Raw genomic sequence first — 21,911 nt, forward strand, 5'->3', positions numbered from 1 at the left:
CACGCTTTGGAACCCTTAAAATGTTGGCACCCGGAACATCCTCCCTTTTAAGCATGCAGCAGCGACACCTGCACCATAAAAATACCCATGTTTATTATTATTATTTTAATGCGACTTACACCTACCCGTACACGGCTAACACGTATATCCGTTTCGGCAGGTGAAATGCGGAACGGTCGACCGAAGGCGGCGGTCCTAATCTTGTTGCTCGCCCTGTTCGTCCTGACCGGACCCCCCGGGACGCCGGCGCAGAACACCGGCAGCTCATCGTCCGCAGCCGCCGCCGTCACCACCACCACCACCACCGCCGTCGCCAACACAGCAGTCGCCTACGCCTCACCTACCAACGCCACCACCGCCCCGACAACCGGCAACGCCACCACGACCTCGGTCATCGAAACCACCACCAACGTCTCCGCCGCCGCCGCCGCTAGTACAATATTGCGGAACCTGACGGTCGGCTATCTAACCGCGGCCAAGGGGAAACTGGACAACCGGCAAGGGCTGACCATTTCGGGTGCTCTGACTTTGGCGCTGAAGGAGGCGAGTATATTATTATACTGCTATAAAACCATAGACATCCCTTATAAGTCCGACCTGCAGCACGCAGCAGCGATATTGGAGGACGTTTCGCCCCAAAACAATGTATTATAATGTGTACAGTCGTTTACGGCGAGAGCGTAAACCTCGTACCATTTACGCGATTGCGCGACTCTTGGATTGTGAAACGTTTGATTTTTCAATCGGATTCATTCAAAGTCGATTACACGAAAATTCAAAGTGTTTAAACAATATTAAATCCGGGCCCCATAAGCATTTTTTTGAACCTTTTGCATTTATCTGGATATGTGTTATACCGCGCCCTCACAATTATATACGTGTGCGTGCGTGCGTATAAACGGCGGGCTGTACTGCACCCCATTTTGAACGCGGTAAATGATGCGTCCAGGACGAGTTTTTTATTTTCGATTTGTTTTTTTTACGCAGATCGAGAATGATCCGAACCTGTTGCCCAACGTGTCGTTGGTGTTGAAATGGGACGACACGCATGGCGAGACGGTGCACGCGACCAAAACCATCTCGAAGATGATATGCGACAAGGTGGCCGTGTTTTTCGGACCCGAGGGCAATACGTGCTACACAGAGGCGATAGTCGCGCAGGCGTGGAACATTCCAATGATCAGCTATGTGAGTACCTTACACTATGATAATAGTATTATTGTTATTAGGTGTGTGTGTGTGTGTAATAAATATGCGAAGACGGCACAATGCGGTATTATAATATTATTCTTTACCGCCGGATTTCGTACCCATGGGTATATTATGCAAGGTGAGAGTCTATCGAAGACGAGCGCTCCGATTATTACTTATTACTGCGATTAGGCAATACCCTATTTCGTTCGATTTTTTTATGAACTATGCTGTTATTGAAGTACAGCGCAGTGCATTTAAAAATTGTTTTAGCGTTTAAGTCTTTGACAAACTCCAAATTTAGTACCGTATTCTCTACAGCAGATTAATTAATAAACTCTTATAAACTGAAAAATGTAGTTTATGCGTAGGTACAGTACTATTCGTTACTGTGTATTGTGTAAAAACTTTTCTTAAGAAACACACAAGTTGACCGAGTTAACAAGACGCGTGTCCACTGTTAATTTTCTACAGCATTTAAGTATAGGTACATTATGTTATTATGATGTACAGCACGCGTATTAAATACTATTAATAATAATAATGATATACGCTGCGCCCACTTTTCTCCTCTACCCGTTCCTCACGACCATCCATATTATTATTATTATTATTATTATTATTATTGTATATTATGCGGTCGACGTTTTTACGTATATTAGTAGGTATATCGTATTTATGTCGTAATTATTAAGGGTGAGCGATTGTTACTTTTATATTTCCAATTGTCGGCTGCTGTAGTCGAATCACGCGTGACATCATCATATATTTATAGATAAGGACAATTAATCGACATTCTCCATTGATCCATTTAAATAATCGAAACTAATTATATATGATAATAATACCTATGTTTGATTTATAAAAGAAGGTTAACAATGTAAATCGAAGACTGCACGATTATTTAAAATAAATAACTTTTATTATTGAAATAGTAACGATAAAATGACAAGGACAACAATGACAGGTTTTTGTTTTTTTTCTTATACCTATGTTCCATTTTTATTTTTGGCTTTTGTATATAGTTTAAAACGCGTCCTTGAAGAGTTATATATACTTTTCCTGGAAAATCGTTGCAAGTGTAGTGTTTTTTGATTCCTTTACTATTTCTTTACTAACCTACATTTTTCTCTGGAAGCCTGTCGTGAGTCCTAGTATATACGTAGGTATAGTTAATAGCATTGAACTTGCTATTTCGATCGTGGGCATACTATAAGTTCGTGTTCTTAATTTGTTATATTATACGCGTGGATATACAATTTGTATATATTATTTTTTAAGTCTACCCTATTAATCATACCTAAAGTATAATAATAATAGTAACGTTACGAAGAAATTTAATAGTTGTAAGCAAACAATTTGAATTTATAAAATGTTCTCAAGACATATTTTTAGACCAACGAGTCAACAGTTTTCGAAAAGATTGATCGCTAATACACCGATATATTATTATGTTATATTATGTTCAGCAATTTGATCGCCTTCGCGAAAATCACTTCATATCCATTTATCTAATAATATTAGATATACTTATATAGGAGAACCCTGTGACAGTGTATACATTGCTATATAGGAAATTAATAGCGTAGGTGTTCATAAAATAATATTATTACAAAGTAAAAAAAATATATGAAAATTAAAACACATATGGCAAGAAGCAATTACATTTTGAACATGATGTTTGTAATATTTTTCATCTGGCTCATTCTAGTTATAAATTCGTTTACATTTTCCTTTGACACGCCTATTCAAATATAGCTTTCAAAATATATAATTTTTATTTTAATTACAAAAAATAATTTAAATTTAATATCCAATATATTTGAATACCCCCGAGGTCTGAAGGAGTTTTGCTTTTAATATTTCTATATTGGTTGTTGGGGTATATTATAACAATATAACGAGATAATATAATGCTAGTATACCATATTATATACTCAATAGATAAAATCTACAGCATTCACATCAGTACTTCGCAAATCTGTAAAATAGACTTTTAATGTTTATTATTTTTTTTAAATATTAAATTGTAAATGCTTAAGTCTAATTTTTAGAAGAATGATTTATTATAACACTGTAACATAGCTGTATATTTATATAATTATCGTATACTAGTTGAGCCATACCAAAACACAATAGTGTATAAAATAAGGCATAGGTAATAAAATAATAAAATACATGAAAGCCTACTAGCTTCGTAAATACTTTATAAGTTGGTAAATCAATTTTTATTTTTCAATTATGTTTGTTATTACACACAATTATATTTTACGACATTGGATGTACAACACACAAAGTCGTTTAAAATCTCATAACCTATGCCAAAGTCATTAATAGGAGAATGTTAGCATATCGTGCGTTTTATGAACGGTTAAGTTCAGGTTATTATTAGTGTTGTTTGCAAACTTTTTATGTGGATTTAGTTCATCTAACGTGTAATTAATATATATAATATACTTTGTGTACAGTTATCTTGCAAAATAAAATAAAAAAACTATATTGTTTGCACCGCGAAATTTCTTCGATTTTCATTGTACCTATAAATTGTATTATTATTATATACATTTCTACTGTTCGTTTCTAGTTGTTATAAAGTAAACATTATATACTAAATATATAACATGTTTAATAAATTCTGTTAGTTTTTCGGTTATCTTAATTAAACATTATTGAATGTATTCCGTCCCATGTGTTAGTGATTATAAACTATATACTTCATCTGTCAACTTATACACTGTGTCTCTAAGTATAACTATCTATTACTTGTTATAAATTGTACAACTTGTCAAATGCCATATTATAGCGTCAAATAAATAAATAAATTAGATCGTTCGTTTTAATTTATTATATTTTGGACAAATTACGAGAAATCTTACAATACTAACATAACAGTATGTCAATGGAACAATAATAGAACTGTTATTTTTTTCAACAAGGTAAGGGTCTAAGAGCCATGTGACAATTTTTCCCACTACATATTGTATATTTTATCGCAATATAATTCATTAATATTTTAACGGCATGGAATTGCATGTCAATGTCGAGTATACGATACTATAACGGCGGTTTGTATTATGAATAATATTATAGTTATAGTTTAAAAAAATATTGTAATGTAATAATTATATTATGTTTCTTAATGTTTTTTTTTTTTTGGCGGAGACCGTCACGATTATTTGCATGCACGCCTAAATTGCGTTTAACTGTCGCCGCCCACATCACTGGTGCGTTTTATAATATTATAGTACCTATTGCACATTAGCCGTTGGGGTATATAGCAATATTTCTGGTAGGTATAGGTAAATAGGGTAATCTGACCCCCCTCAAGGTCGTATTATTATGTATTATAATATAATTATTATTATATTATAACGTGGTCGACGGTTGTTATACATGCGAGAGCGGGTGACAAGAAAATCTATACATAGCGGTTTGGTTAACGTGTGTTCAAGATTTTCCAAGGTCGTGTTCCGCTATAAATAGCTGATGACGGATCTCTCTGTAGTTTTTACTGTTTTGTTAGGTTTATGTTTTTGCGAGAAACGGCGTGCAGTCGTGTGTACAGTACAGTAGGAGAACGGCTCCCTGCGATCGTTGTTGTGTATTGGTAAAATATAAATGTGGACAGCTCTTCACTTATAACGATCATTTTACATTTTCGTTCGTAAGTACGTCCATTGTCGTTTATAAGACCAGTAACTATAAAATATTTATTACCGTGAGTCTGAGCAATAATGTTCTAAAACATTTATAACGGTCTCTACGCGCTCACTTACCCTGACAGTCAAGGGAAATATTTAGGTTTTTAAATAAAGTTAGAGGCCTTAAGTTTGAACTCTGAAAACTTTTGCATATCATATACAGCCTAGGGGGGGGATTGATTCTCTTGATCCCCTTCGTAAATACGCACTGGTCAAGGGGGGGGGCTTCGGGAATGTCGGGACGAGGAGAAAGGCGGCTGGATGATCGACATTTTCGTTTTTGATGTCTTAACTTTTTCGTAATAGACAATAAAGGACAAAAAAGTATATTACATTATCACGATGATATTGATTTTGGTAACAGGAGTTCAAACTTTGATATATAAGGTTAAAAAGGCAATGGCCAAGAGATCTCCTCAACACATAACTTAAAAAAAAAAAAAATATAATAAAAAAAATAATAATAATAAAAAAAAAAAAATAAACATTAATTAAATAAACTCAAACCCTAATTTCTGGTCAGGTGGCACTGCTGGGACCTTCTCTTGTTATTTTTTTTTTCTTATAATACTTACTTACTCTGTCACCACACTTACTCATTATACACTTATGTATAGATTGTAAATATACTTTATTTTTAATAAAAAAAAAAAAAGTTATGTCACATTAAAAAAAAAAAACTTTGATATCCACTATAAGGTTCTAGACGCCACAATTGTATTTTACTTGAAGTGGAATATTTTACTATATTGCCCATTAAATGGACGGAGGCGGTATGTGTATCCATGTACAGGTGTACGGTTTTAACGTGGACAATATCAATAAAAGCCTACGAGATACCTCAGATAATAATATGCCAATATGCGCATTGCGATAAGTCATTTCACCTTTACCTACATTAACTAACAATGAAAAATAGATTTTTCCGAACGGAAATGTTGTGCGTTTGTTAGGCGGAGACAACACGTGGGCGTGTAACGTCCTCTTAAGAAAATTAACAATGGTGACAAGCGGTGCAGTAGACGCCATAGTAGACTCATAGATCGTAGATCGTCCCTTATCATCGGTTTAAAAGAAAAGGCTCCGCTACCACTTGTTGCTACATGTATATTTTTTATATTGGATTATCTTACATCTCCATTGTCTATATAATATACTACTTTAAAAATTGAAATATCGTAAAAACCTATCCAACGTACAAACAGTGTCAAACGCAGATAATATTGTTACCTTCGGGCTTCAAGTTTGAATAACCGATCAATTCGCTATATTTTGAAAGGTAACAAGTTAAACAACACAAGTTCGGTTTAGCTGAAATGTGCTAATATTATTATTATTATTATACGTTTGTGAGATGGAGACTACACGAGCGGTCGTCCTCTCAATATTCTTTTGGTTTCCAATACTGAGTAACAATACAATTTCACTAGACACACAGGTCTTCTAGTTCATAATAATACCATTGATCAGTGCCGTAGCCAGGTGGTGGGCACTGGGGGCACGTCCCCCCCCCCCCGAAATTTTTTTTGGCTTGTTTTTATATTATATTATATATTTGATAAAAATTAAAAGTAAGGCTGTCGAATTTAGGAAATATTGTACATCCATCATTAGTGGTGTATATGTGAGTTCCCCGAACGCTTGGTGTAATTAAAGATAAAGACGGCTAAGATTCTTGGACCTCAGTAACGTACATACGCAGAGTCACGTCACTATATTTTGTAATAAAGAAATGTTCAACTCCCATATGCCACGAAACTCCCAAAAAGAGGAAGAAAAATTCAACTAGTACCAAAAGCCCTATTTCCATTTTGAAAACATATTTGAATTCCTTAATCTTTTTTCTAGGTTATGTAGAAAATAGATTTTTGATATTTTGTAGTATTATTTAATTAGTATAGTACTAAATTAGTTTTTTTTTTTTCAAAATTCAATTTTACTTTAGTATTCCTAAAAAAAATTCGCTTCCTACAAAACACAGACAAAAAGCGGAGAAATTCATATATTTTTTCGAAATTAAAATTGGACTTCTGGAATTATATTTTTTTTTCCGCTTATTGGTCTAATGCACAAAAAACGACCAGCTTACAATGGCTCTAATATAGCTTGTAATTTTGTTAGTAAATTTTAATAATATTCGAACAAAAAATAAAATATTTTGTTTACAACATATTTTGATATAATGATAATATATTTTTTATATTCATGAATACATTAACCTATGGTTTACAATAATATTATAATACATTGTTATATTAAATGGAGGTACCATATAGTTGTTAACATAAATATATAGTCATAAAAAGAGTAGATACACTTTATGAACAAAGGGGTCATAATTAGATATTCTAGCATTTAAAACTTTCAAAAGCTAGAGAAAAAAATTAAGTGCCCCCCCCCCAAAAAAAAAAATTTCTGGTAACGGCACTGCCATTGATCTTATAATAAACTGTTATATAATATTATATATTGTATTATACGCCAAAGAAATGAAACAAATGATAAAACCGTGCATGTCGTCAAACGATTATTATTATTTATATGCCAAATAGTACCTATAAATAACGTTTAAATTATGTAAATACGCTTAGTTATGAGTAGTTATAAAGTATAAACTGTCGAGAAACGAGCTTAGACGAGTTAGGCTACCCCTTCCAGTCTTTCCGGTGTCTGTCGCATAGTGTCCAGTTGGTAAATTTGTTTTCTGTTAAAGTGTTTAGGTACAACTAACTTTACTGTACAACACTTTTTATAATATTTAATATTTATTAAATATTATTTACTACACCATGTCAAAAGTTGCAGAGTGATAATATATTATAATAATGGTTACAAATATTAATTATTGTCTTTACCTTGAACGTCGTAATATTTTTTTTAAACTTAAATTTTGTTATTTATCTACCATTATTTATTCGCGGGGAATTTAATTATACAAAAATATACATTTATTTCAATAGCTCTTGATATACGCCTAGATAATTTTGCAAAGGATTTTTATATTATATTATATTATTATACATCACAATAATTTGATTTCATATAATAATATTTTATATGGCCGAGCGCACGTTCGATCAATCTTATTTCATTTTACTAACGAATTATTATAAAAGTATTGGGCCGCGTGCCAACTATAACCTACATTTAACATGTTTCAGAAATGTGCCGATTACAAAGCATCGGAAGTACCGACGTTTGCTCGAACAGAACCTCCGGACACTCAGGTATAACGAAAAAAAAATATGTTCCCATACTATAATATATAGTATATTGTATTTACTATATATAAGTATATATATTATAATCATTATCATGTAAAATAACTGTCATGGGCTATATGGGCAATTGCACCGAATATAACAGGTAAAGAAAAAAAATTTTACGAGTAGAACAGGATGGATATACATCATTTCATATTTGCACCGATGATTTCAAAATATTTATATTAATAAATTGGACGGTCCCAAGCAATTCTGTTGTAGCGAAGTTTTAAATTGTACTATGCTTTTTGGCGTGGAAGATAAATATAACTATATCAATTATAAACAATTTTAAATATTGTATTAAATTAATTGATAGATTTTGTATAATAATTACCAATATTATTATTTAGCAAATAACACATATATGTATGGTCTGACTTTTTATTTTCATTGACAACGTGAAATATTATAAAAATGTTAAACAAACTATATTGGGAATTTTTTTCCGGTATTCAAATTAATGTTACACGTCAATATATTACAGTTGGCAAAGCGTAATAATAGATTGTGTATTTTTGATGGCTATTTGTCTGTTGTAATTAGTATTCTCTAATCTCTAGTTTTATTAAGTACTTATAGTAGCTAACTTACTACCCTAAACTACCTACCCTAATAGTTATTTATTTATTTTAAATAAACGCATATTTTAATAGTGTATTTGTTAATTTGATGTATATTACATTGGTACATTTGCACGAAATCTGTATAATGTATTAGTGCAAGTAGTCAATAAAATATTCGGTGCCGTTGGCCGACCCTCGAAATAATATATATCGTAACTAGAAACAATTTAATTTCTGTTATTATATTATGTTTTGTAGATTACCAAATCGATTTTATCCCTGCTGAGGTATTATAACTGGAAGAAGTTCAGCATAATCACAGAAGAACCGTGGAAGAACGTAGCCGAGTCTTTGAAAATCCAAGCACAAAGCTCCAACATGACCGTAAACCATTTCATGACTATAGTCGATACGCACCAGTGCTGCGAACAAGACCAGTCGTGCTGCAACGTCGGACACTGGTACTCGGTAGTCCAAGAAACCATGGTCAATACCAGAAGTAAGTTTTTATAATATATACCTTATCGGCTTACCCATAAACGCATAAATATGCTTCTAGTGTACCGCCACTACCCTGCGATTCATACTAGAAATAATGAATATATATCTATACCCCCCAACGAAAATTGCCGATTATGCCACTGCCGCCACTACCATATTGTTTAGGGTGTTGTACAATGATATACGTATTATAGTTTATGGCATAAATATATGATATATAAATAAATATATTATTATATTATAATAGATTTTCCAGGAGTTGGGGACATAATTTAATTTGTGTGACCGTACCGTATACGACATTACTATAATATTATGCTGGGTGTATAAGTGACTTTTATGATATTTTATATATGTATATTACAACTGTCGTCTGACGTCTGTCAATATTATTGTGAACGTTGAGAATTATTAAGGTTGCGCACAAAATTCAATTTTAATATAACCCCGGAGACTGGGGACATAGGCGTGCGCAGACCTCTGAGTCAGGTATGGTTAAATTCAATCTGATCACTCACCCCCTTGTATGGTCACACAAGAAAAAAATTATTGACATTTTCACTACTAACTTTTAAGTGACCCTTTTGCTGGTGACTGTGGAAAATATGTAAACAATCAGTTTTCATTATTTCACACATACAAAATTCATCAATATTGATTTAAAATTTTAACCAAATATAATCTAATAAAACAATGTATTCAAAAACGTTCAAAATATAATATATAGTATTAAAAATTGACAATTAACATTTATATTTATTTATTATTATAAATTATTCATGGGAAATCGACTTTAGGGCTATTAGTTTATGAGATATAAATACTTATAAGATATAACTATTTTAATTTATAACACATAAACTACTCGCACTAAATTCGATTTTGATGTATCGAAATACTTAGAAAAAAAATTCTGCTTTGGGATATAAAATTAAAACTTTGTTGTCATTAAAAAATTAGAAATATAAAAAATATTTAAAAATACAATTTTTTAATAACAAAGTTGTTTTGTAAACGACTTGAAATTATGTAAAAAAATATTTTCAAAAACAATTAGGTACACTTCTTGAAATAATGAGAGTTCAATTTTAAATGAATCACCTTGTATAGTCTCTCGGGTAAACACAAACGTTTAAAAACTAAAAGGGCTATACCTACTTTTAGTCATATTATCTTCACAATGTACCAACCCACCCATGTATAAAAAAATCTCAGGTGGGGCTAAAGCCCAATCAGCCCTACCCGTGCGCACGTCTATGACTGGGGAGGTATATATTATATATTATATTGATAGGGGTGTATGACGATTGGAGTCGAGTTTCCCTCATCGTCACGACTAATTTTTATATTTTGACTCATCTCTCAATGAACGCGAAGGTTTTCGGATTTCCGATCATGTCTTCCGGAAACGTATGCGAACCATCTACAACAGTAGTAATATTCTTGCTGTAGCCCGAGAACAATATCTGCTAAGTAAATCGTAAATGTATTATAAATTATTGTTATTACATTTATCGATTAACTTCATAATTTTTATAGCCTCCGCATTGGCACAACTGGGAAGGGTCCTAAAATGTTCGAGAGAGGATAAAAAACCACAATTAATTTGATAAATAACGTCATTCCTTGAATTCTTAAAAACATTATATAATTAATATTTAAAATATATTAAGATTAATTGTATTATAATATCATACCAAAAGATCGGGCGAAGTGTCGAAGAAGGTGTGAACAGGTACTAGGTGGGGACCAATATTTTTTAAATAACAACAAATGCAATGTAGCCTATATCTATTTTCCAAGGAATAGGTAACCTATCAATAATGTCTAGATTATTACTATTTTATGTATTTATCTATGTTATATTATTATACTGTATATATAGGTAGTTGTGAAGTGTCAATGTTTTTGATTTTGATTTTTTACTAATATTTTATATTTAGGCCATACTATTTTGTACCGTTCAGTGAAATAAAACAATGGTTGTTTATTTCAAGATTTAATTGTTGGTCATATAATATGTTTTATTCCACTTGATCATTAACCACTTATATGATTTAGTGGCATAATATTTGTGTAGTACAACACACAGTAGAACGTAATTATGTAATGTAAATAAATAATATCATAGTAATTACGCGCATCTACACAGCATTTGTATTTGAACAATGCGTATCTTCATTGTTTTTCTGTAATACCTGTTATTTAGTAAGTAGGTACTTATCAATTAAAAACAATCGAATTATGTATGTTAAGACAATATGAATTTCATAGTTTTCAAACTACTTACATTTAGCTCATTTTCATCATCCGAAGAAAATACACTTGGACTATAATTATTATTCATCGGTATCAAATTGATTGGTTTTTTTTTTTTTTTTGTCACTCCTGAACAAAACAAAACAATTATGTAGTTTTCTGTAATAATCCGACAATCGAGATAATAATAATATTATTTTGTATTCAACATACAACGTGCTATTTATGTTCCGAATGTTCCAAACACCACGTGTGGGTACTCATAGGCGCGACGAGATGTGAATAATTTCTGAACGCAACCCGATAGTAGATAATATAATTTATCATAATATTATTATATAATAGGTAATTTAATAACTGGACCCGTATTCCTCCTCATCGTCTGTCCGTCGTACGATAAACATATTTTGACGAATTAACATTTTTTTTTTTTTTATTTATACACACATTTTATATTTTGTTAGTTTACGTATTTTTGGGCGTTGCTAAATCGCTGGTGGACATGATGAACACAATGCATGCCTTACAGCTATTCGACAACGGCGATTACATGGTCATTTTTGCGGACACTAAGATCAACACTTGGAAAGACGCCCAACAATATTTGTGGAGTAATATTGCTATAACACTGTGACATCGCATTGCCATTATCAGACTTATTTTCGTGTTTTGATTTTGCTTCGTGTAGGACAACGTGGTTTGTATATCGACACATCGAATTGTATGGAGGAGAAAAATTTTCTCAAGCGTGCCCGTTCGTTGCTGGTCATTGTTGCCTCGCCACCGTCGCCGGAAAAATACGAAGTTTTCACAAGTAAAGTATTAGACTACACCAGCAAAGATCCGTTTAAATTTAAGACACCGAACGTGTTTACAAACGTGTCTTATGTCAAGGCAAGTACTGTTCACCTTATTTGTTGAAGTCTTATGGTTCGCTGACACTACTTTTGTTCATTTACAGTTTGTGTCCATTTACGCTGCCTATTTGTACGATTCGGTTATGTTGTACGCACGAGCTTTAGATTTCTTGCTCAGAGCCAAAGCTAACGGTGGGGAATTAACAGGTGAAATGATTGATGAAGTAGCTTACAATGGAACACTAATCATTGAAACACTTGTCAAAAATATAACATACCAGAGTAAGTAAAAATTACGTTTAAAAACTTATGTTGCAACTTTATAGGTATAGAAGTGTGTTAAATGTATTATGTAAAACATCATTGTAAATATTACAATAAACAATGCAATTTGTGTGTAGGTATCACTGGTGCTACAATCAAATTAGACAAGAATGGTGATTCGGAAGGAAACTATTCGGTGGTAGCGTTAAAGTCGCATGATTTTCAATACCATTTGAATGAAGGAAATTTCTCTTGCCCGTATTACATGATTCCTGTGGCTCAATTCTACCACGGTGAATTACTGGTAAGAATCCACCACCTGGTAATAAATTGTATTCCGTTCTTAAATGTTAAATAATTTGTTATTACTTGTAAGTGTAGGAGTACAAATTGAACTCTCCTAATTTGAAAATTGAATGGCCCGGTAAGAGTCGACCAGACGATGAACCCAGTTGTGGCTTCAACAATGAGTTGTGCAAAAAAAATGACGAGGAAAAGAGCTCCATTATAGTTGCTACAGTTTTGGCACTAACATTATTCTGTGCGTTTGTTATCACCCTGTCGATATACAGAAAATGGAAGATAGAATTAGAAATTGAAGGACTGTTGTGGAAAATAGATCCATCAGATCTGCTTGGATACTATAATAAAGATATTGTTTCATCTCCTAGCAAAGTAACTGCGTTTATTTAAGTTGAATTTTCTAATTTTATTAAACTAATATTGTTGTTTAGTTGAGTTTGGTTTCCGCTACCTCATACGAATCCCGTTGTGGACTTCAAGTTTTTGCAACAACCGGCCATTATCGTAATATAACAGTGAGAATTAAAGAATTAAAGTTTTCAAAGCGCAAAGACATCTCTAGGGAACAAATGAAAGAAATGAGACTATTGAGAGATTTGAAGCATAGCAACGTAAATTCTTTTATCGGTGCTACTATTGAACCATTACGAATACTTATAGTCACCGATTATTGTGCTAAAGGAAGTCTCTATGTAAGTTTTTTTTTTTTTAATTTGATTATATTTTAACATTATGAGTATTGTTAATATAAATAATTTGTAATTTAATATTTATGTAGGATATAGTAGAAAACGAAGACATTAAATTAGACAAAATGTTTATTACATCTTTAGTTCACGATCTCATCAGAGTAAGTTGTAACCGGCTTTACATTGGTCTAATAACTCTGTTATTAATGCTAATTACATTCTAATTTATTTGAACGTGTCAATCGTTAGTGTACCCCATTGTTGTGCAGGGTATGATATTTATACACAACTCGCCTTTAGGTTGTCATGGGAACTTAAAATCATCTAATTGTATTGTAACTAGTCGTTGGGTATTGCAAGTCACTGATTTTGGTCTACATGATTTGAGGCAAGGCGCAGAAAACGACTCTATTGGTGAACATCAGTATTATAGAAGTAAGATTTTTTACATACTTGAATAGATTTCTGAAATTATCAATTAAAAATTGTTATACTTACTGATATTTTTACTTTTAGATTTGCTATGGAAAGCTCCAGAGCTGTTGAGGGACCCTAGTGCATGGATAAAGGGTTCACAAAAGGGGGATGTATACGCGTTTTCTATTATCTTACATGAAATAATGTGTCGACGAGGTCCTTTTGGTGCTTGCGGCGTCGAAGAACCTAAAGGTTAGATACACGAAAGGTAACAATTTTTTAGGTAAAACCCTCTGAGCCCCAGATAAAATATTTAAGTTACATTTGTGTTTATTACCAGAAATTATAAGACTGGTTAAGTTAGGTTATGATGAAGTAAACGGTGTGCCACTGAGGCCTAGTATACATCATTTGAGGGACTGTGAAATGGCAGAAGACTATGTTATCCAATGCATTACTGATTGTTGGGATGAATTCCCAGAAAATAGGCCAGACTTTGGCATGATACGTGCCAGACTCAAAAAAATGAAAGATGGAAAGTATGTTGCTCCTAATATCATAATTATTTTAAATTTATCTTAAATGTGTCTTATCTTATTAATTTAGACATAAAAATATAATGGATCAAATGATGGATATGATGGAAAAATATGCAAACAATCTCGAAGATCTAGTCAACCAACGTACACATGAAGTCTATGAAGAAAAACAAAAAACTGAGGATTTATTGCATCGGATGCTACCAGCGTAATTATTAACTTGATAGTTTTGATTAACCAAATTTTAACTTAATCTTACATAAATTATCTTATATAAACAGGCCAGTAGCAAAACAATTAACTCTAGGACACGGTATAGAACCAGAATCATACAATTCAGTTACCATTTACTTTAGCGATATTGTTGGTTTTACTGCAATGTCTGCCGAGAGTACCCCTCTACAGGTTAGTTGTATGAATATTAAAAAGTTTTTTTTTTATATATATTTAATTATATAAGATATTAATATATAGAAGCAGGGGGTTGCATGAAAAATCACTAAAAATGTCATTAATTAATAGTGAGCTAATGGTCCCCACAAACTCAGATATATCTTAGTACGTGATGGTCCCTTACACATGATTTAGTGGGCCATGATCAATCCATTAAATTATATAGAATCATTAAATTAATGAACTTTTATGTAACTTGACATTTAAATATTAAATAGTAAATATGTATAAATTATATAGTAATTACTAATTTTTGTATTTAAGGTTGTAAATTTTTTAAACGATCTATACACATTATTTGACAAAATCATTAAAGGCTACGATGTATACAAAGTTGAAACAATAGGAGACGCATACATGGTGGTATGTATTATTATTATTTATTATTTTTATTTAATTATTAATTTTATTTACACAATATAATATTCACTTTTTTTGTTATTATTACAAATTAAAATTAACTAATGTAAACTGTATTGGTTTGGTATAGGTGTCAGGGCTGCCTATTAGAAATGGTAATAGAAATTCTGGTGAAATAGCTTCGATGTCATTAAATTTGCTTGAAGCTGTAAAACATCATAAAATAGCTCATCACCCAGAAGCCACATTAAAATTACGAATAGGAATTCACACAGGTATTACACGGTTTATTATACAATTTTTGTAGCAATTCATTATTGGTGGTACTTACATTTAAATTGTTTATTTTTGACCATGAATAGGACCAGTGGTAGCTGGTGTAGTTGGTCTCACTATGCCTAGGTATTGTCTGTTTGGTGATACAGTAAATACTGCCTCACGAATGGAATCCAACGGTGAACCACTAAAAATTCACATTAGCGAACAGTGTAAAAATGCTCTTGATGAGTTGGGGGGATATATAATCAAAGAACGTGGTTATGTTAACATGAAAGGAAAAGGAGATGTGCTCACTTATTGGCTTGAAGGGACAAATGAAAAAGCTATTAAAAGAAGAGATGTATGTAAAATAAAAACATGATTGATTGTTTTGATTTTGATAAAAACAAAAATTTTATGTTATGAACATTTTTATCTTTAGGTGGACTTGACTGAATCACCTCCTCTTTTTTGTGGATCAAAACGCCACAGTCCAAAAATGTACAACTTTGGAGAGTTTGGCAGCAGACGTCCGTCATTTGCTCCTCGGGGAAATTCTTTTGATCAAAATGCTAGAGACAGCCAGACTATACTTCATGAACAGCGGCCAACTCCTTTACCTCATCTTCTGCTTGAACCACGGTGTAGACAAATGATACACTCTGCGTCCATGGATCCATTTCCAAACAAACACATTAGCAGAGTGAGCTCAATGATCAAACGAAGTTGTCGCTCGTTAGAGGTTAGAACATTAATAATTAATCTGCAATTAATGTATTTAAACAGACCCATATTTTTACTATCATAAAATTATTTATTTGCATAGGATTCAAAACTTCTTAATGATCAATGTACAAAAGAAGAAAACTGTGAAGAAAGTGTTGAGGAAACTGTGGTTAATGGTAGCCTTCAATATACCCCTTTATTGTCAATAGAAGACAATAAACGATGGCATTCATTCGAAGACATTTCCATGGAACCACATAGAAAAAAATTGGTTTCAAGAAATTCAATTAGAAGTTGGTTGGTTGGATTATTTAATGGCACTCCCACACCTTGTCGAACAAGCGAAGTGTCATTACGTAAAACGTATTCAGACAGACAACAGATTGTTGACAAGGAGAGTGTGGTTTAAATCGAAAAGTATCAAACCGAGTTTGAATATAATTTCATGTTAAATTATCACTAAAAAAACTTAACGATAGGGAAATTTATAATATTGTAATCAAACGCAATCAAAGTGCTGTACAAAATCTTCACAATTCTTTGACAATTTTATTTTTAGAGCCTGTATTCTGCTTAAAAAAAAAAATGCACGATTATATTATCATTGGCTTCAGTTATGCCGTATATAATAAATGTTTTTAAGACAAATTCTTTTTATTTTGTTTCATGAAACATTAAATGAACAATATTTAGAATTTGTTGGTATTTCTTACATTTGATTAAGCAGAAAATCACATCACTAAGTTGTTTGTTAGGTACCATTGATTATTTATTATTATTATGGATATATTATATTGTTATTATTATTACCTAATTATTGTGCTATTCAATAAATTATTAGGTATCTATAATAAAATAATGTGCCTCTTAAATATATTTTGTTGTAGTTATTTATTTTATTTTTACTCATTTGATAATATTAATAGTTTAATTATTTTTAATGGTCAAAGTTACTACATTATTACAATAGATAATAATATTATAATTACATATATATTTATAGGTATATATTTATGAAATATATTTTGTTTGTTTTTTTTTTTTTTTAAGTTATATTATAATTGTTCAACGTTTTTAGATATTATAAATTAAACTAATTAGAGCAATTTGGATTTCTTTAATTTTTTTTTATATTTTTGAATGATCATTCATTTCATAATTGTTTGGGCTAAGTATTATTGATCACAATTATGTGTATTCGTTATTAGGTTTTGAATGTGACTTAGCATTATAGTAAACATTTATGTTTTTATTATTTACCATTATATTGTAGCTTTTATAATTTTGAAAATTTCATCTTAACTATGTGAGACAATATTTATCAAACTATTTTATTTCTTAAATATTTATTTTCTACAAGTAATGTACCCTCTTATTGATAATGATTTATGAGATATCCAGTCATGTAAATTTTTTAATTTAATTTTACTTTTAATATTTATATTTATACCGATCACAAATTATTTACAAATTTAAACTGTTTTGTTACTTATTAAGCTTTGTGTGAAGCTTTGTATTTATTGTTTTCCAGTAACTTATTCAGTATTCTATCATTTTGATTTTGGTTATTAAATGACTGTTTATAGTGTTAAAGAAAAAATCATAATTTTTGTCTTGCATAGGCTCAGTAATGCATTCCTGTCCTCCGAAAATGTATCATAGTTTTAATAATATTATTGTACTTCATTTTTTGAAGGTTAGGTTAGGTGCTGGGATAATGTCATGCTGACCATACACAGTTTTTACGGGGTTTGAGTTATGTTAAAAATCTCAAATTTTAGGTTACATATGGTTACAACATTTTATGAAAATTTCAAGTAAAAAAAATAATTTTGACAGTTACCTGCTGTTACCCGGTATCCAAAGTTGGAATTCTGGACTTTCTTGTAAGTTACAAAAATGTAATCGTGGTTATATTTCATTCAGTTGCGGATCTATGTGGGAGGGGTTTGGGGGTCAGCTAACCCACAGTTTTTTATTTCATAAATAAAGTGATCCCTGTTTTACAAATTTGAATGTATATATATGTTATGGGTAAAGTACAAAATACGGTTAGTGTTCACATTATCTGGGTAATGTTAACACTACCTGTACCTATTGGATAAAGTAAAAATACTATTTATAAAACGTTTATTTCATACATTACTCTGGTATTTTATACATTATCTACGACTGAGTAGGTAAAGTACTTATAACGATTATAAAAAATATATAAAAATAATAATATAATATTAATATAAGATTTTTTATCCTATTAAGATATTTTTATAAATTTAACTAAGCTTTTTTTTTGGATATTCACTCAATTTCTCATGTAACGATTTTCTTATTTTGTTATAATGCAAGAACGAATAACTGTAGATACATGAAAACTTTACTGAATGTTTATATTTTTATTTTATATACACCATAAAATTTTGAAGTTTTTTTTTTATCAATATCAATAAAGTTTAATTTATTGGGCCAAAAAGCGTGAAAATTGAATACAAGGATCCTGATATATTGTTACAAAAGTAGTTGAGAAAGATTAAAAATATATAGGCACAATTTTTTTTTATAAGCAATCAATGTTCGAATTTTGACGAAACTCAAGTAGTTACTGTAGTTAAAAATTTATAAAATGTTCAACTTTTATAGCTAAAGATTAAAACTTTAAAACAATGCTCCACGTAAATAGGTTATATATAAATTACTTTATTCACAATAATTCATTTGTTTTAGAGTTACACCATAAACCAAAATCGATTTTCTCAAAAACAGATTTTTCGTAAAAATTCCCGTTTTTCCTTAATTTTTCTTTTGTTTTCACGGCGCTTTTGAAAACTACTGGGAAATTTTTACTTTTGACCCCCCAAAGTGCCAACTAGATTCATTTTCCTATCAGAAAAGATATTGTTGAAGAAAATCTTAGCATTTTTAGTGTCCTAAAAGGTGATGACAGACACAAAAATAAAAAAACACACATCATTGTAAAATCTAAGAATCTAAAAAAGATGTTCAACCAACAACCAACTATTAGACCATTAGTACTAGGAACGCATGTGGTATACCGCCCCGCCGAGACAAGCGAACAAGGCAGTGGCCAGTGACGACCGCCGGACCGCTACGCAGAGAACGGCTCCTTCCGCATGAGACCCTGGTACTAGATACGCGGTTTTCGCTCCGTCAACCGTCGAACCGCGGTCGCTTGACTTCGCGGTCCCTTTGTCGCTTTACCGCCCGCCGCGATCGCCTAACGCAGTTCGCTGCCACTGTTCAACTGTGCGCCCTCGTCGACCTCGACCGCCGTCGGACACTCGGCGCCGTAACGACGTATTTACGTGTATGTGTTGTATCCAGGACCGTATTTAAGGGACAATGTGTGGGGCAGCAAACATAAATATGACGCCCCTAATTCAGTATACGCCTTTTTTTACAAGAAAATAACCAAAAAGGTTAGGTTAGAGGTTGTAGAAGGTCCTCTTACGGAGAGAAAAAGTAAGAAAATTGCGCAGAAAATTGGAAAATTTCAGAAAACTTAACGACTATACATTTTTACCTACGCTTCTCACGCGTTTATAATATTGTTTATCAATATTTATTTTGGTAACCATAGCAACAAATTTTTATATTATCTCTGAAAAATAATTATTAGGCATTAGCATATCTCGATATATAAAAATGGATCCCTTTTTCCTCTGGTCATCGCATCACGCGTGAACAGCTACACCGATTTCGCTAATTCTTTTTTTGTTGTTTTCGTAATTGTCAGGAAAAGGTTCTTAGGTAATATAATTTTAGAAAAATCCACCGGAAAAATAGAATATTTGGATGTCGAAAAATACAACAGTGGTTCCAGCTGTCCAGAAAAAAATAAAACTAAATAATAAAAAATTTAGTTGCAGATTAAAAAAATAATAGTGTATTGTATACTGCTTGCTATTGGTTACGGGCATGTTTGTTGATTTGTATTATTATTTTTTGTCAGTATATATATATATCTTTTAACTATATAAATGTGAAATAAAAATCTTTGTACAGGGTAAACTCTGGAACTACTTAGAAGATCTTCTTGATTTTTTTCTTTAAACGAAAGAGTATATCACGAAGAAGGTTTCTATGAAAAAAAATTTTAGGAAAATCCACTGGAAAAGTAGGAAATCTGGATGTCAAAAATACAACAGTGACGCAACAGGTTAGGTTAGGATTTTGTGTTAATTGATTATATTAATCCACCATGGGTAGAATACGACAAAATTGGTACAACTTTGATACTTTAAGAGTTAAATCATACACTAAACACTTACGTACAAACATCACGGGGTCCGCGATCTACCGCAGGTAGATTGCCTCCTACCTGATAATGTACTGCTGCGAATCAGAATTTTTATTCCGGGCAACGGAAATGTTAAGATTAATTTTAAATACCATACACCGAATATTAATAATAACGAATTGAACAAAGTTTGAGTCATATAGAGTTGGTACATTTAACGGGCAACGAAGTGCACGGGTTCAGCTAGTAATTAAATATACATAAATATATTAAACAATAAAAGTTCTATTGGACGAAATCGCTGACCCACCAGAACCATTAAAAAGTCTAATTAGTGGCAGTCATAATCATTCTAATATTATACTATATTTTAAAACTCACAACGAATATGCGAGTATAATAGTTTTAGGAACTGGTGGGAATGCAGCCACATTTTCAGAGACTGTTGAATATTAAAAACGGGACGCAACAGAAGAAGAATAGTTCTACAATAGCAATCCATGCTTTTTTCGCCACTTCCGTTTTAGGAGCAAATTAATTAATTCCAAAAGTCTACCCAGGAAAACGGAAATTTAAAAAATGTTTAATTAGTTGAAACCTAACGGACTACCACCCCACACACTCAATTTAAAAATTGATATAAGTAAAGTCTTTGAAAAAGAACGTCATTAAGGTGATAATAATTCTGACTGGCTGCGCAAAAGTGTTATTGTCTAATGTCTATATTCCACGAATATTTTACACTCGGGTAATTCAGCTAGTAAATTTTATAAAACAGAGTAGACGGACTCATTCACACTATTTGACAGTTATTGTAATTGGAGGTTGCTGGTTGAATCGTCAGTTGTGAACAGAAAAAATATCGTATTAGTAATTAGTTATTACTTATCTGCAATTATTATTATTAGGTACATTATAAAGTTGCGTGGCGAACTTCACGAGGCACAATAATTTATATAAGTAATAAATTGTAAACACTAATATAAGTATTAAGTAATTACGTATTTACGTAAAAGGTAACTGAGAAAGATTGGCTTAGTCTGAGTATAGATTATTTATTATAATATGTGAAATGCCTCTAGTCTCCAGGACACCCACCACCTTTTAAACTGAGGTTCGTGCCTCATTTAAAATCCTTCGTCACGCAGCTGAAATTATATTATATTTACTAATTTACGTAACACCAAACGAAACAGTACAATACAAATTTGTAATAAATACATTTTTGGCGGCTGGTTGTTAACGAGTGGTGTATTGTTTGTTCCATGTTTAATAATACTATTCATTAAATTGATAAGAAACATTTTTT

At 31.7% G+C, this 21,911-nt stretch overlaps 1 protein-coding gene across 6 annotated transcripts in view; it reads left to right on the forward strand.

Moving 5' to 3' along the window:
- Nucleotides 1-17,454, forward strand: part of LOC132951686 (receptor-type guanylate cyclase Gyc76C-like) — a 47,574-nt gene extending 30,120 nt beyond the window's left edge. For all 6 annotated transcript variants that reach the window (XM_061023557.1, XM_061023558.1, XM_061023555.1 and 3 more), the window contains 21 exons: nt 161-543; nt 988-1,188; nt 8,054-8,119; nt 8,980-9,220; nt 11,946-12,092; nt 12,170-12,375; nt 12,443-12,620; nt 12,740-12,906; nt 12,984-13,277; nt 13,337-13,597; nt 13,684-13,755; nt 13,864-14,029; nt 14,111-14,263; nt 14,352-14,550; nt 14,618-14,758; nt 14,832-14,955; nt 15,268-15,366; nt 15,494-15,638; nt 15,726-15,982; nt 16,064-16,363; nt 16,448-17,454. In XM_061023557.1, coding sequence (XP_060879540.1) covers nt 166-543; nt 988-1,188; nt 8,054-8,119; nt 8,980-9,220; nt 11,946-12,092; nt 12,170-12,375; nt 12,443-12,620; nt 12,740-12,906; nt 12,984-13,277; nt 13,337-13,597; nt 13,684-13,755; nt 13,864-14,029; nt 14,111-14,263; nt 14,352-14,550; nt 14,618-14,758; nt 14,832-14,955; nt 15,268-15,366; nt 15,494-15,638; nt 15,726-15,982; nt 16,064-16,363; nt 16,448-16,756 — 4,104 coding nt within the window. In that variant the 5' untranslated portion in view covers nt 161-165 and the 3' untranslated portion in view covers nt 16,757-17,454. The remainder of the gene's footprint in view (nt 1-160; nt 544-987; nt 1,189-8,053; nt 8,120-8,979; nt 9,221-11,945; nt 12,093-12,169; nt 12,376-12,442; nt 12,621-12,739; nt 12,907-12,983; nt 13,278-13,336; nt 13,598-13,683; nt 13,756-13,863; nt 14,030-14,110; nt 14,264-14,351; nt 14,551-14,617; nt 14,759-14,831; nt 14,956-15,267; nt 15,367-15,493; nt 15,639-15,725; nt 15,983-16,063; nt 16,364-16,447) is intronic.
- Nucleotides 17,455-21,911: the final 4,457 nt, after the last annotated feature.

The sequence above is a fragment of the Metopolophium dirhodum genome, chromosome 9, assembly GCF_019925205.1.
Source record: "Metopolophium dirhodum isolate CAU chromosome 9, ASM1992520v1, whole genome shotgun sequence".
Classification (NCBI taxonomy): Eukaryota; Metazoa; Arthropoda; class Insecta; order Hemiptera; family Aphididae; genus Metopolophium; species Metopolophium dirhodum.